The 16,627-nt window shown below is 41.3% G+C and overlaps 1 protein-coding gene across 1 annotated transcript in view; it reads left to right on the top strand.

Moving 5' to 3' along the window:
- Positions 1 to 16,627, top strand: part of CRYBG2 (crystallin beta-gamma domain containing 2) — a 127,176-nt gene that overhangs the window by 92,993 nt on the left and 17,556 nt on the right. Inside the window, exon 17 of the mRNA XM_044285653.1 lies at positions 8,803 to 8,932. Coding sequence (XP_044141588.1) covers positions 8,803 to 8,932 — 130 coding nt within the window. The remainder of the gene's footprint in view (positions 1 to 8,802; positions 8,933 to 16,627) is intronic.

Below are 16,627 nucleotides of genomic sequence, written 5' to 3'. Positions count from 1 at the left end.
TAATTTTAATAAAGGGGTTGTCTGAGATTTTGGTATTGATTGCCTAGCCTTAGTATAGGTCATCAATATCTGATTGGTGGGAGTTCAGCTTCTGGCAACCCAGCCAATCAGATGTTTGAAGGGGCTTTAGCGATCCAGTGAGCGCTGCAGCCTTTTTCTAGCCTAGCGACATCATATTCATCGGTCACATGACCTAGATGCAGATAATTTCCTTTCAAGAGAATGGGCTTGAACTGCAATACCAAGCACAACCGCTATACAGCGTACCCTACTGTGAGGAAGCCGCAGTGCTCAATGATGCACCATGGCCTCTACAAACAGCTGATCGGTGGGGGTGCCGGGAGTCAAAACCTCACTGATCCTGATGATAGGCCATCAATATAAAATCTCTGATAATCCCTTAACCTTTCTGTGTACCGGAGTCCCCCCATTGCAGCTGGTTGCCTGTCTTTGAACCAGCTCAAAGTTTGTTATGTCTTTCTTGTACACTGGTGTCAAAACTGCTCAAAATAATCCATATGATTATTATAGTGGTAGAACTACATTCATATGTATCTATGTCCCTTTTCTTTCAATTTGTTTGCCACATCTCTTCCAAGCCTTTTGATATCAGGTCTATATGGCTTTCCACCATTAGATATAAACAGGAATGATTAAAAGATCTTGTGATGGTGAATGTCTGCAGAAAACAACATGTGAGGAGATGGATCCGCATACAACCGGGAAATAAAACCCTCTATATAATCAGAGGCATAGCAGCGGCCCATAGGCAACATATTATGGATCTTTACACCATGGATCCTTGAGACAGCCATATGAATAATGCCTCTTGATTATTAATTTCATTGGTACTACCAGAACAAAATAGGCACCTTCACCCTGATTTATCATACCTTCACTACAGAATTCTGGCTTCAAAAAGTCGTAAAATAGGGATTTTGTGACTTTTTGCATTTTTACACTAGTTTTGAAATGTGGGTGGAAAAGTTGGTGTGGTTAACTACCGTATGTTAACGAGTTACACTCCAGAGCAATCATTGAGACTTTTTTTTCTTAAGTCACATAAAAGTCATGATCTCACTTCAGTAGTAGGGTGGAGCAGGAAAACTGGAGAAGCTTTTCTACACAAGAGTGTTAGGTTTAAGGATAAGCCAAATTTATCAAACAACATGTGACATTTGATAAATGTGGCATAAAATACTCCACAGACACAGATTCAATCAAAACTGACATCAAATATTCCCCTCATGATAAATTCCTCTATATGAACTTTTGTCTACCTATGAAAAAAAGCTAAATTGAGTTTCCCACAGGTCAGAATGTGTTAATATTTGCATAGTAATTTCTGTCCACCCAAATATTACCGGACAGAAATAAATCACAAAAAAACAGACCCACAAATGGAGCCACAAATATTTTTTTTTTTTTTTTTTTTTTTTTTTTTTTTTTTAATTTTATTATTTGTATTTTTATTTTACAGACAATATAAAAGCAAATTTCCAATCAGATATACTATAATAGCGCACATTAGACAGTGTATCGTCTCCATGCCATATATCGGACACATACAACAAAACAATCTGTGACCAGAGGAGTCAGCTCTAATACCAGTACATAGGCATGGGATCCACAACCCAAAAAAAAAACACACAAGAATAAAAAAAAAAAAACATAAACCCAACCCCCCTCCGCCCCGCCCCCTCACCCCCCACCCGTTTCCACCCGGCTTGGTGCGGCCGCCGCGAGGGGCGGCGGAGTATTCCTGCCCCCCTCATAGGGATTTTCATTAGAGCCTTTACAATTTCACACGTATTCTGGCGTGGGCTGTGTTGATAGAGTTTATCTAGGAATATATAATGGTTTATTGGGGTATATATCAGTGGTCTCCCCAGTTACTAGCCATCAATTCTGCTCTGGGGTATTACGGCTGGCTATTTCCCTTCTCTATGGGCCCATTCCGGTAGCGTCGTTTAATCCACGTCGTTTCATGCCCTCAAAATGTGTTATTCGCGTCATTAAACTTTGCCAATCATTGATTGTTGGGGGTCTATCTTTCACCCACTGTCTCAAGATTATCACTTTGGCCAAAAGAAACCCCTTTAACCAATATACCTGTTCATTTTTAGTGGTTTTGTTTTTATACTCAGGAGGAAGCAATCCAAGAACTGCTACTTGAATAGTCATGGGAGGACTGTTCCTGCTGTTTGCCACCATTGTCTGAAATATGCAGCCCCAGAAAGTCCTAATAGCTGGACAGTCCCACAGCATATGTACAAGCCCTGCGGCTACACAAGAACATTTAAGGCAGCTAAATTCTTGACCCTTGTTAGTGTACATTTTAGTCAACAGGCTCGGAGTAACATATAAGCGATGTATTATTTTGAATTGTATCAATCGGTGTTGTCGTGAAAGAGAGGCCTTCTTTATATTTTGATATATTTCCTGCCATTGTGAGGGGTTACATTCCCCAATATCTGTCTTCCATTTATCCACACTTTTAAATTTAGTGATAGTGCTTATTTCCTCGATGAATCTCCTATATATTAGTGAAATCTTAACTTTATTCCCTACTATGTTATAACAAAAGGATAAGAACCCCGGAGTAACTTTTATCAAGGGTGTTTTTTTGAGAGTGTATGATAGTGCATGTTGTAGTTGACAATATCTATAGTGCTCTAGTGCAGTTATTGGTGCTTGTTTTATCAATTCCCGTATTGATTTACTATTCCCTTTTGTGTATATATGTGAAAATAATGAAATACCTTTTCGAGTCCAGAATTCGTTTTCGTTAAGTGTCAAAAATTCAGTTAGGGCAGGGTTGTCCCATAAGGGGGAGAAATCCAGAATTTGAGGGGCATGGATCAATATCTTAATTTTATTCCAAACTTTCTGTAGCGCGGCTCCGATGGGGCAAAAGTAATCTGTACGTTGAAACATTCCGGATTCCAATATACTAAAAATGTTATTGGAGTGTAGTGGGCGTTGACCTAGGATATGTGATATTAATACACCATCCCCGACATTGACGCACCATTGTAATTGTGCACAGAGATAATAGATTTGAAAATGGGGCAGGCCTAGGCCCCCGTTACTTACGGCCATTCGCAGGTATTGTAGTTTGATGCGGACCCTTTTTCTGCCCCATATCAGATCATTTATCAAGCGGTCAATCAGATTGAAGACGCTATCCTCAATCCAAGTGGGGCAGGAGCTGACCGTATACAATATCCAGGGTAACAAAACCATTTTAATCAACGCAATCCTATTGATCTGCGAAAGTGGGAGTTTCTGCCACACTCTTATTTTGTCTTTTATTCTCCCCACTAAAGGGGAAATATTTAACTGATTATATTCCCTGATATTATTGCTGATTTTTATCCCGAGATAATCTAAATGATCTGTCGGGGGAATAATTCTGATCCTAAGATCGTTAGGGGGGGGCATCCGGTTCAGGGGGAAGAGTACAGACTTAGACCAGTTTATCTCATACCCAGCAATTCTGCCGAATTCCTCTGTTATCCGCATAACATTGGGGACGCTTCTCCAACCGTCATTCAGGTAGAGTAAGACGTCATCTGCATATAAGCAAATCTTATCGTCTGTCCCTCTCCCCCCGAAGCCGGATATGCCAGGTTCAGTCCGTATCCTGCAGGCAAGGGGTTCCATAAAGATTGCGAAGAGGAGAGGAGAAAGGGGGCAGCCCTGACGTGTTCCCCGCTTTAGGGAAACAGCAGGGGTAAGCACCTCATTGACTTTAATTCTAGCAGTTGTTTCACTATATAGCAGTTTAACCCATCCAATAAATTCCTGGCCCAGATTCATCCTATACATAACACGCCAGGGGAAGGGCCACTCGACACGATCGAACGCTTTAGCGGCGTCCAATGATAGTATCGAGCGGTCCTCCCCTCCGCCAATCTGGATATTAAGAAAGGTCCGCCGTATATTGGTCTGTATCTGTCGCCCAGGAATGAACCCTGTCTGGTCCACATGTATCAGGCGCGCTATTACTTTTTTTAAGCGATTGGAAAGGACTTTTGCAATTATTTTATAATCTGCATTGAGCAGTGATATTGGGCGATAGTCCTCAACTTTATTTCCCAGTTTCCCCTTTTTAAGGATCAATGTAACCGTTGCTTCGGCCAGAGACGGGGGCAGCTTTCCGCGTTTACTAGACTCATTTAGAACAAGCAACAGTCCGGGCAAGAGTATCTCCGCATGGCGCTTATAGATGCCAAATGGAAGTCCATCCGGACCCGGCGCAGAAGAACCCCGAGTCCCCTGCAGGGCCGTTTGTAATTCCTCCAGTAAGATGGGGGCACACAAAGAGGCGGAATCGGAGACCGAGAGCGCCGGGATCCTGACTTGTTCCAAAAAGGCATCTATTTCGGTCACTATATCTACCGCCTCAGATCGATATAAATTATCAAAGTGATTAAAAAACTCTGCTACCATCTCCATTCCTCTTTCCAATCTACGCCCATCCCCCGTCAGTATCTGTCTAATTCTTTGGGGGGGTTTTTGATTTGCTATAATAGAAACCAATAGCTTACTCGGGGTACCCGCCTCGCAGAAATCTTTATAGCCCATGAAAAATAGTTGATTCTGTGCTTTTTCCTTCATAAAGGTAATGTAATGATCTTTGGCAGATTTTAGCTTAGTACGCGTATTCATATCATTTCGTACTCGGATACAGCCCTCCAGATATGCAATATTTGCCTCCAGCTTTTTTTGTTCGGCAGAGAAATCATTTTTTTTCGTTTTTATTCTAGAAAAATACAGCCCACGCATAAATGCCTTCATGGCATCCCAAACAAAATGAATGTGAGCTGTACCGATATTCTCTTGCCAAAATTGTGAGAGTTCTTTATCTATCCCAGCGGAATCATTTAATATAGTTAGCCAGTGTTCGTTCAATCTGAACGATCTGCTGATCCCGGTTTTTTGTCCGGTCTTCATCACCAGTAAGATCGGTGAATGGTCGGATATGCCATGGGTCTCGTATGTCATTTTTGAGATAGATTCAAGCATCTGCTCATTGGCCAAGGCCATATCGATCCTAGACATAGCGCTATACGCTTTGCTAAAGCAGGAGAACACCTGTTTGTTGCCGTAAAGCCATCGCCAGACGTCGGTTAAACCCATCTCCTCACAGAACCCGCGAAGTAGAACATGTTTATCCTGCGCACTTTTCCGGGCGGTTGAAAATCTATCCAGCGCCGGGTCGAGCACGCAGTTAAAGTCACCACATATTAATATCGGAGAGCGCTCTCTATTATGTATAAAGAGTGCCAGCTGCTTTAAAACTGTCATTGTGAACGGTGGGGGAATATACAAGAAAGCAAGGACGCACCTACTACCATTCCATTGGGCGAAGAGGAAGATATATCTCCCATCTCTATCAATCGACTGGTCTAGCAGGATAAAGTCGATGCTATGGTGTATATACACACTGATCCCTCGGGAATATGCCGAGAGACCAGAGTGAAATTGATGTCCAGCCCATCTATTTATTAAATACTCAGGGATATTCGGTGTGGCATGCGTTTCTAATAAAGCAACTATTGCGGGGAGGTGTCGAGTAATTAAATCAAAGACCACTACCCTTTTCATTCTATCAGCCAGTCCACGCACATTCCATATCATGACTCTATTACTAGTCATCATGAATTATGGAGGAGGCGTCCGTCACCCCCCAAAGGCAGCCGCAACCAAGCCGGGGTCCCCCCCCACCCATTATCCACCCACACCCATTGATACCCACCCCCCATCAACCCCCTTACTGGTTCACTGATGCGAAGCATCGTTGTCAACCTCTTACATTTCGCCCATCGCCCCATTTCGAGCCACAAATATTTAGAAGCCACAAAAGGCCATTTCGCCAGTAACCTGGCTTCTTCCGGAAGAACCCAGGTTACTAGAGAAACGGCGTTGGGTCAGGAGGTGGCTGAGAGATCGACACACCATTCAGGGTATGCCCATTTTTTTTCTAATCACCAAGTTTTTTTGTCCTCATATTTGCCTCTATTGCAGTAGTGTTTGGGGCTTATTGTCCCGAGGTGTCTTGGTGTTTTTTCATCTTATAGTCTTTTCCCTGCTTCTTGGTGTGCTGACCTCTCGGGTCCTGTTCCTCATCCTTGTATTCCACCTTTGTGCTTCCTTTTATCATCATGTATGTATTTATTATACATTATCAATAAAGTTTTTCGATTTTAATTTTGTGAAGATTTTGGTTCAAATTTTTTGGCGATATAGGGATTTCTGTGTATAATGGAAGACACAAACAAAAGAACCCTACGTGGCCCAGGATATATTCACAGAAAAAAGGTTTAATAACCGAGGTTTAATTACCAATGGGTATATAGATCCTGTTTTTGGCCTTCGTAACTGTAACGGATCTCCTGGCACCCTGACCGGGTACCTCCGTCGATAGATGCTCCTAGTGCTTTCCAAGGACTCAAAGCACTCCACTTGACACCGTACGCACTGCAGACCCCACGAACCTTGGTTAAGGTCTCACCGTCTCCTACCCACCCTGGACCTACGACAAGGCTCCAGGCTCCAGTGGGTGAACCTCTCCTAAATCCCGAGAGCAGGAACAGCTCTTACAAGAGCTAGTAGTTATGCCAGGGGAGTATAGCAAATCTTCAGCGTATAGCAATCCCCCAGTGTCGATCAGTTACCCAAACACCAGCCTCAACTTGGTAAAGGGTAAAAACAGAAACTCCTTTTTTGAACACTCCAAAACTCAGTGGCGAGGTTGGTTTCGCCACAGTAACTTTTAGTCTTTTATTAAAAAAGATTTGCCCATATTGCCATTAAAAATGTATAGCCACTCAGTTTGTTAATGGGAAAGTCATTTTTATATATATTTTTTATATGTGTAGACTTTGTAAAAAATAACCTATAGGGGTATTGTTATCATACTCCCTCATGCTCAGACATTTGTATCAGTGGAATCTTATTGTAGCAGTGGAAAAATCCACTTGCTAGATTTGTATCAGTTGTCACAAGGTCTGCACTTGATATGTTTCTAACGCAGGTCTAATAGGCCCACCCATGATAGAGTTATGACATCATTGCGGCTTCTAAATATTGCCTGCTGCCATCACCATTAATTTTATTTTAACTGGTGTCTACTAGTCCTGCATATCAGTTCCCTGCCTGGATCAGTTAACCGCAGTGCGCTCTGCTGATCACTAAAACTAAGTGGGCTATCAGTTTTAAAAAATAAAGTAATGCTCCCCTGACAGGTTTCGCTACATACACGTTGTCCTCAAGGGTAGCGGAGCTACTAGCGTTATATAATATATGATAACAATAACCCTATAGATTCTTTTTTACTAGGTGTACACGTACGGTATATAAAAAAATTAAAAATGACTTTCCCATTAACAAACTGTTATACATGGCTACGCATTTTTTAATGGGAATATGAGCAAGTCTTTTTAAATAAAATAATAAAAGTTACGTCTTAAATCATGGACAAAAACAGGAACTGTATAGCCATTAGCTATTGAACTTTTTTAAAAAAAATTTATGGAAGACATGCTACTGACACACCAGACATACCCAACTGACTGACTTTTTTGTCTTCCATCAGGATACCTAATTTGGAATGCAATATTGCTTAGTGCTGTGCCGCTTCATGTTCATGATTAGTGGAGGTCCCTACAGTTGCATAATCAGTCAGAAAATTATATCATATCTTAGCAATATGCCATCACTCTACTGAGATGGAAAAGCCCCTCTACAAGTAATACAAAGTGAATAGCAGGTTGTAAACCAAGCATACAATGAACTATGATGAGCCACTGGTATATTATATTAGTGTGCTAATCATCAGATCTCAGATTTCTGCCAGTGCAGCCAAATAATGTTCTAGTAGTGGTAACATAACTGTCGAAGACAAGTAGTTACCATGACAAGAATGAATTATTTCCAACTATATGTGATACCCGCAGTATATGGAAGATTTATGTTTATAACTAGATGCTGAAAACCTCTACACTTACCACTGCGGGTTTTGCATTGAGAGGACTCCCAGGCTCATGCACAAAATGGAGAGGAGTCCCCCCCAATGCATTTCACTGCTGGTTTGTGGGAGCATAGAGTCAGAATGCAAGTGATTATAAAGATACAAATGATATAATGAGTCAGCACCACTTACACTGTATGGCGCTTTCTTTAGCGTTGGGGCGGTCTCAGAGCTGACAGATTCCTGTTAAGAGTTTGCTCAGCTGGAACATTGGTCTAAGAAAGGCATGAGGGGCTGTCCATGTCCTTTTATACAGTTCATGTGTACTCCTAGCAGACACTCCCTGAAGACGTTTGTCAAAAGCATGCAACTATGAGGGTCAATTCACACAGGGCAGATTTCACAAATCACATCCATGGATTGTAGAAATGAATTGAAGACTCGTGGAGTGAATTTTTAATCCACAGCACATCAGTTTCTGTCGCAGATTAAGCATGCCTTTGTTGTGGATTTTCCCCATTGATTTGAGTGAAAATAAATCTGCAACAAAATCTGTAAGTAATGTAGTGTTTTGGATTTTGCTGCAGATTTCAATACTTCAAAACCTTTGGTGTCAAGTTCTGCTGGAAAATCATCAGCAAATCCACACCAAAATCTGCACAACCTGCCTGAGCCTGTACGATATTATATAGAGACTGTGCAGCTCTACATCCCCAGGGCACTGCTTGCATCCCAGCAATGTACATAAGCCATAACACATAACATGAGCCATGGTTTAAATCGTATGTGACCATAATTGCTTTACGGTTTTATTCTCTCCACAGTTGGGTTTTGTATGAAGGTGAGGATTGCTGTGGTGAGCAATTCATACTGGTTGAGGGTGATTATCCTACACGTACTGCTATGGGTTGCCAGGCAATGAGTGCTATACAATCTCTTAAGAAGGTTCCACTTGTAAGTATCTGAGTAGTCAAACTTATGTATTTTAATGTACATCTTACATTTTTAGACCATTTGTTGAAGCATACATCATGGGGGAAGATATATCAAACTGGTGTAAAGTAGAACTGGCTTAGTTGCCCACAGCAGTAAATCAGATTTCACCTTCTTTTCACAGCTCCTTTTGGAAAATGAAAAGTGGAATCTGATTGGTTGCAATGGGCAACTAAGCCAGATCTACTTTACTCCAGTTTGATAAATTTCCCCTATTGTGTTTAGTGTAACCTCCACTTAACATACGCACTGTGTTAGACTGGGGTTCCTAGGGCCCTCCAGTACAATTCATTATGGAGACCAACTGTAGAGTAAATAACAGGGCAAATATAAGATGCTAAGGATGATTGATTGTGGGGGAGATCGCTGCAGCGATTTTGAGAAGGCGGATCAGTGGGAAAAGAGGATACTGGCTGGCTTTAGAAGTCATCTCAGCACCTGATGCATCTATAATACATTGGGTATTGATAATCTCTCCAGTTTTTATATGGACATTGGCTGCACTACATACAAATGCATACAGCATGACAGCCAGTCTATCTATTGTGCTTTGTGCCACTCGTGCAGGTGGTGGGGACTAGGGGTCCACCAGGGAATTCACTTTTTCCCCTGTGGGCCAGTCAGAGCCTGAATACACATTTAATAAACTTTTTCTGACCGTGACAGTATTTGCTTAGTATTTTTCATCACTTTTCATAAACCAAAACTAGGAGTGGGCCAGAACACAAAGGAGATGCACATCTTTCCATAAGGCCTCATGCACACGGACGTTTTTTTTCACGGTCCGCAAAACGGGGTTCCGTTGGTCCGTGATCCGTGACCGTTTTTCCGTCCGTGGGTCTTCCTTGATTTTTGGAGGATCCACGGACATGAAAAAAAAAGTCATTTTGGTGTCCGCCTGGCCGTGCGGAGCCAAACGGATCCGTCCTGAATTACAATGCAAGTCAATGGGGACGGATCCGTTTGATGTTGACACAATATGGTGCCATTTCAAACGGATCCGTCCCCATTGACTTTCAATGTAAAGTCTGGAGTTCTGTTATACCATCGGATTGGCCCCAATGTATTAAAACAATAGAGGGAGGGAGGGGGGGGGGGGTTGGGGGGGCGCGCGCACACTGGCCCCAATGTATTAAAACAATAGAGGGAGGGAGGGGGGTGCGCACACTGGCCACCAACGAGTCAACAACAGGGGAGGGGGGGGGGCCGCACAATGATATTCAAACTGGGGAGGGGGGGGGGTCTGCCCCCTGCTGCCTGGCAGCCCTGATCTCTTACAGGGGGATATGATAGTACAATTAACCCCTTCAGGTGCCGCACCTGATGGGGTTAATTGTACTATCATATCCCCCTGTAAGAGATCGGGTGCTGCCAGGCAGCAGGGGGCAGTCTTGTACACAGTTTGTAGTGTATTCTAACTAGAAGCGTCCCATCACCATGGGAACGCCTCTGTGTTAGAATATACTGTCGGATCTGAGTTTTCACGAAGTGAAAACTCAGCTCTGAAAAAGCTTTTATGCAGACGGATCTTCGGATCCGTCTGTATGAAACTAAAACCTACGGCCACGGATCACGGACACGGATGCCAATCTTGTGTGCATCCGTGTTCTTTCACGGACCCATTGACTTGAATGGGCCCGTGAACTGTTGGCCGTGAAAAAAATAGGACAGGTCCTATTTTTTTCACGGCCAGGAAACACGGCTCACGGATGCGGCTGCCAAACGGTGCATTTTCCGATTTTTCCACGGACCCATTGAAAGTCAATGGGTCCGTGAAAAAAAACGGAAAACGGCACAACGGCCACGGATGCACACAACGGTCGTGTGCATGAGGCCTAAGGGTCCATTCACACGTCCGTTCTGCAATTTTGCGAAACGGTTGCCGACCCATTCATTTTCAATGGGGCCGCAAAAGATACAGACAGCACACCATGTGCTGTCCACATCTGCACTTCCGTTCCGCAGACTCCGCAAAAAAATTTGCTATTCTTATCCGCAGCCACGGACAACAAAAGGAATTTCTATCATAGTGGGCCATGTGCGGTCCCGAAAATGCGTAACGCACATGGTCGGTGTCCGTGTTTTGCAGTCCGCAAAAAACTTGCAGATGTGTAAATGGACCCTTATACTTTTACTGTCTGTTGGTTTCTATACTGATTTTGATTTACAAATACTGATACAAAATACTGACCAAAATATGCAAGTGGGAATGAGGCTTTAGCTTGTAACTTAGTTAGGGTCTTATAGGGGTTGTTTGAATTTAAAAAGTAAATGATAAACTACAGGGGGTTGCTAAAACAATAAAGTTATACTCGCTATTCTGAGCTCATTTTGCTTTCCAAGGACCATAACGACAAACTAGCGATATAAAAGGGAGTATTTTTAATGAGCGAGTTGTAGTTTCATATTTTGAGATATATCCAACTCTTTGAATACTTTTTATTATGCTGGAAAAAATACCCATTTCTAAAGCACATCAATAAAACATATTCCTTTATTGAAGATCAATGAAAAGCATCTTGTACAAATAAAAAAGATAGCAAATGCTTTTCAGACAGAAGATATGTCTAGTCCTTAGTCATGGCACAAATAAAACACTGTGAGTACCTCTGTTTTCTATCATCAGGAACCACTCAGGTATAACCGTTAATTGCTCCTTCAGTTAACTATTGGAGAGCCCTACAGGTGCAGAGTGGATATACAGAGATGTGCACATTCCATGCAATTTTTTTCATGAACAACATTCACAATATTCTAAATGATACAATAACCTTAAAGTATTAATAAAAATAAATTACATAATTTCACTTATTTGATGCCACTGGGGTTCTAGTTCCAATTGAATAATCAAAAATATTTTCATAGCATGTAATTTATGTTCCCACTTCCCTCCCCTATCAGTTTTGTATACTTTCTCTTTAGCACTCACTTGTAAGGTGTCCACTTTTACTTCAAGTTTTTCTACAAATTGTCAAGCTGACATATTTGTGAACCTTGACTTAGAGTGCATTCACATGACCGTATGTATTTTGAGGTCCGTAAAACGAAGATCCCCCAAAAATACGGACTATGTCAGTGTTGCATCCATTTTTTTCCGGACCCATTGCAATAATGCCCATTCTTCTCCACAAAACAGACAAGAAGGGGTGAAGAATAAGGACCCCGTGGATTTATTCAGAAATGGTTAATAGATTCCTTGGGCACGGACCATTTTTCTTCTGCTTTTACAGTAGAACGTGCCCACAGAATTCTGGGGGGAGGGGGGGAGCCCGGTTGTTAGCCCCCCGCGGCCCTTACTATTGAAAATGCTTTGCACAAAGGATAGAGACACTGTTATGAGACATAAGAGAGAAATAGGAGATATGGAATATAATGGTAATAGAATTGACATTTAGCCAGACTTTTCAAAAGCTACGCAAGACAAACGAAGACAGTATAGAGATATAAAAAAAACGGCTTGCACATGCTAATATTAAATATGCTATGTTATATCGAGCAAAATTACAAATTATTTATAAAGACACAGTAATGTATGCAATTGAGGCATCGGTGTGGTTAGACTCCAAGGGTATAGGAGATGTTTGATGTAATTTGAACTTAGGTTGTCTTTATTTTTCTTGGGCTCTGGGTGGATGGGGGCGGGTTTGGTGATGTGTAAGAGGTTCATGAGTAGAGGGGGGGGGGGTGTTGGGGAGTACATCACTATCGGTGGATCCAACAGGGTAATCAGAAAATTGGTGGCAAATTACACCACTTTTTGTTCAACACACGTCACACACAGAATTATAACGTGGGATGTGTGGGGATTAGCCGATAAGGTTAAAAAAAGAGTAGTCTTTGATTTAGTAGCCAAACATCTTCCTGCCACAGTAGGACTGCTCGAAACGCATTATACACCTGAAAAATCGATTTATTATAAGAAAAAATTGGCTCAATATGATTACCATTTTGTACTATTCCTCCTATTCCCGTGGGATTAGCGTATAAATTCATAGACAGGTCGAGTTTGAACCCTTTGATCAATTGATTGATCAAGAAGGTAGATTTTTTTTTTTATATGGTCGTTGGAATCATATAGTATGTAGTTAGACCAACCTATAGTATGTATCCTGCCCTTTTTATATATACCTCCCCCATTTTCCTCATATGCCCTTAGTAAATTTATCCGTCACAGGCACAAATGCCCAGTTTTAGTCTGGGCATTAAAAAAATGAGTCATGAAGCCTACGGTATCTCAGATCATTCCCCGATTTTACTCTCATTTGAGATGTCAGGCATGAGGAACGTAACTAGATCATTTAGGCTAAATCTGTACTGGATCCAGGTAATAGGTGATCAAGAGAATATTGGGAGAGAGATTGTAGAATTCTGGGAATTGAACATGGGATCTACTCATATCCATTTTGTCTAGGATGATTTTAAATAATTTTTACGGGGATTGTATTAGTCAAAGATTAAAAAAAAGGGAGTGGCCTTTGCTTAAACGGAAAAGCTTCTGGGGGAAACTAGAGAGAGAGACTAGAGACAGAAATTTGCAACAACAATAATGTCGTAATGCAACAACGACTAAGTGAAGCTAAGGAAAAATATCTACTTCATTTAACTCAAAAAGCCCAACATAAGATCTTCTTAGGTCAGAAAACGTTTTGTGAATCAGGGAAACCAGGTAGGTCACTGTCATCAATGATATCTAATTAACGGGAGCACATCAGCATTAGATGGTTGAGACTAAGAACTGGCAATATAACCTATAATCAGGACGTTATTGAAGCAGAATTTACCAGGCATTTTTCTGCTTTATATCAGTCTGAGTTAGCAGGGAAGGAAGATAGAATAGGACCTTATTTAGATAGGCTTGTGCTTCCTGAATTGACTGAACAATATAGTGCAGCATTAAATTATCCTATCTCTCTGACCAAATTGTAGGAAGTCATAAAGAAGATTAAGGGTAATTCTGACCCTGGTAGTGATGGACTGCCTTTTGAGATTTATAGACGCTTTGGAGATAGAGTATTGCTGTTCCTATTACAAGTATTAAATGCTTCCCGGCTTTCAGGTAGCCTCCCCTCCTCTTTGAGGGAGACCTCTATCATACTTATACTTAAAAAAAAAGAGAACGATAGTATGGAGGTTGGATCTTATTGTCCAATCTTATTGTTAAATACGGATTATAAGATCTTGGCAAAACCTTTAGCCAACAGGCTTAAATAGGTGATACATAAACTGGTGCACCCGGATCACACAGGTTTTATCCCCAAACGTCAGTTGAAAACCAATATCCGTAGAGTTTTTTTTTAACATTCAGTATGGGGAGGGGGAGGACCGCTCCATACTGTCACTTGACGCTGCTAAAGCGTTTGACAGGGTGGAGTGGTCCTTCCTCTGGAGTCATGGAAATGATGGGACTGGGGAGAAATTTTATTAAAGGGGTTCACCTACTCTATCATCATTCAATGGCCAGCATTATTATCAATGGGGCTAGCTCAGAAGCATTCCCTCTTCATCGCGGTACCAGGCAGGGCTGTCCTCGCTCTGTTTTTGGAACCCTTAGCTTGTAGGATCAGGGCAGATAAATCTATTGAAGGATTCGGTGGAAGAGAGATAGAGGATAAGATTAGCTTAATGCGGATGATATTTTTTTTTCTGAAATCAGGTTGGGAGGGTCTGTCCTCAGTGATTGAATTTATGGATGAATTTTAATTATTATCAGGGTACAAGAGCAACTGGAGCAAATCTGTGCTCCTTCCTTTAAACCGGCCTGTTCCGTGTTATGTCATCAATGTATGAGTATTGTGCTTTATGTTCTGACTATTTGCCCAATATGGATTGAAGACTTTTTTTAAGTTACTGGAAAAATTATTAAATGATCGAATATGGGGCAGAAAACACGTAAGAATAATGCAACAATTCCTCCGGTTGGCAGAGGGAGACGGTGGTCTTTCGCTCCTTTTTTTCCAGGGATATTACATCGCAGCCCAACTGCAATGGTGTATGTACGGAGAAGATGATCACCTTCTTCGGCTCCTTACCAGAGGATACAAAGGCCCCTCAAATGATATCTTTAGTATATTGGAGGCTGGTTATTTGCGTACTAAGGGGAAACTCTGCCCTATAAGTAATATGCTGCAGAAGATCTGGTTGTCAAGGGTGAAGTTGCAGATAGCTGAAACTTATAAATAAACGACCGACTGACTTGATCCAAAACTAAGGAGCATATAGGTGAGCCCTTTAAAACCCTAAGAGCTCTCCCTGACTGCTATGCACATGCAAGGGTCTCAATGGTAGACGATTGCATGCCCACGTACCTAAGACTGTGTGACACCTGAAAACCCTATAATAGTGAGGGGACACGACCACCGGCTCCCTGCACTGAATACGGATGGAGTCAGGGTCACCTAGAATCAAGCCAGCAAGGAAACACAATAAAGGAAAAGACTTATCTGAGCAAACAGCAGCAGCAGCCTCCAGCAGTGAACACAATTTATCCAGGAAGTAGTATAAACCGCAAAGTGAGGCAGTATGGGAGGGAATATAAAGGAAGACGATTAGTCTAAATAAGTGACACCTGGCAGAAGGAAAGGAGCTGACAAAGTGAAACCAAAACAAAGAACGTCATACAAGAGGCAGAGAAGAACGTCTGTCAGACCTTCTCACAGAACTGGTGGTGACACTGGTATAAGCTTAGGACAATTTTGGGTATAACTCATGCTTTACTATTCACTCACTATTCACACTATGGAATAATATACACTTAGGTGATTTTGCTTTAATATGTTATCAAAATTACTGGGTTCAGAGAGGTATAACCACGTTTGCACAGTTAGTGACACAAGGAACGCTGAATCCCTTAGAGAAACTACTACTGGGGGTGGAACTATCGTCACTTTGTAAATTTATATATTTTCAAATTCAACACGCTTATGCTTCCACTAAGGAGAAAAACAGTTTTTATATTCAAGAACAGAACTGTATGGAATTCTGTTTTAAGGCTAACGGAATCTTGCTCACTATTTCACAGATATATCACAAAATTCAAGCAGAATTGTCTAAGGTGATAAAATTGAATAGTGTTCCTAAACGCACTTAATTGGGGAGAAATATATAAAAATATTTTAAAAATCATCTATTTCTAGTAAATATAGTTTAATACAATTTAAGATTATACACCGACTGTATTATACTCTCGTATCGCTCTCCAAGATGTTTAAAGATAAAGATCACAGATGTTTGAAATGTCACGGAGAAGCAGCAAGTTATTGTCATTTATTATGGAATTGTCTGCATATCCAGAATTTCTGGCAGCAGATTTATATAGAATTGGGTAGTCGTACAACATATAAATTGGTTCCTCATATAGAACAGGCAGTTTTTGGTTTATTTCTTAATAACATTAATTCTAAACTAGTCTCAAATATTTAGAAAAGGCTCCACAAGCAAACTACTGGAGCTCAGCCTTTCAGTTACCAGCTGAAAAAAAAAAAGGAATAAATCAATAGTAATATAGGCTGGCTCACAGTATTTTTGCATACAATTTTATTAATACATTAACTTAAAACAAACTGATTGTTATCAGCATATCAGCATACATACATAAGAAAAATAGGTATATAAGTGCGGAGCTCACGCACAACCTAAATAGCTGGAGTACTCCTATGA

The sequence above is a fragment of the Bufo gargarizans genome, chromosome 3 (assembly GCF_014858855.1).
Source record: "Bufo gargarizans isolate SCDJY-AF-19 chromosome 3, ASM1485885v1, whole genome shotgun sequence".
NCBI classification, from domain to species: Eukaryota; Metazoa; Chordata; class Amphibia; order Anura; family Bufonidae; genus Bufo; species Bufo gargarizans.
The sequence above is the reverse complement of the archived record's forward strand: the minus strand, read 5'-3'. Positions and strand labels throughout refer to the sequence as shown.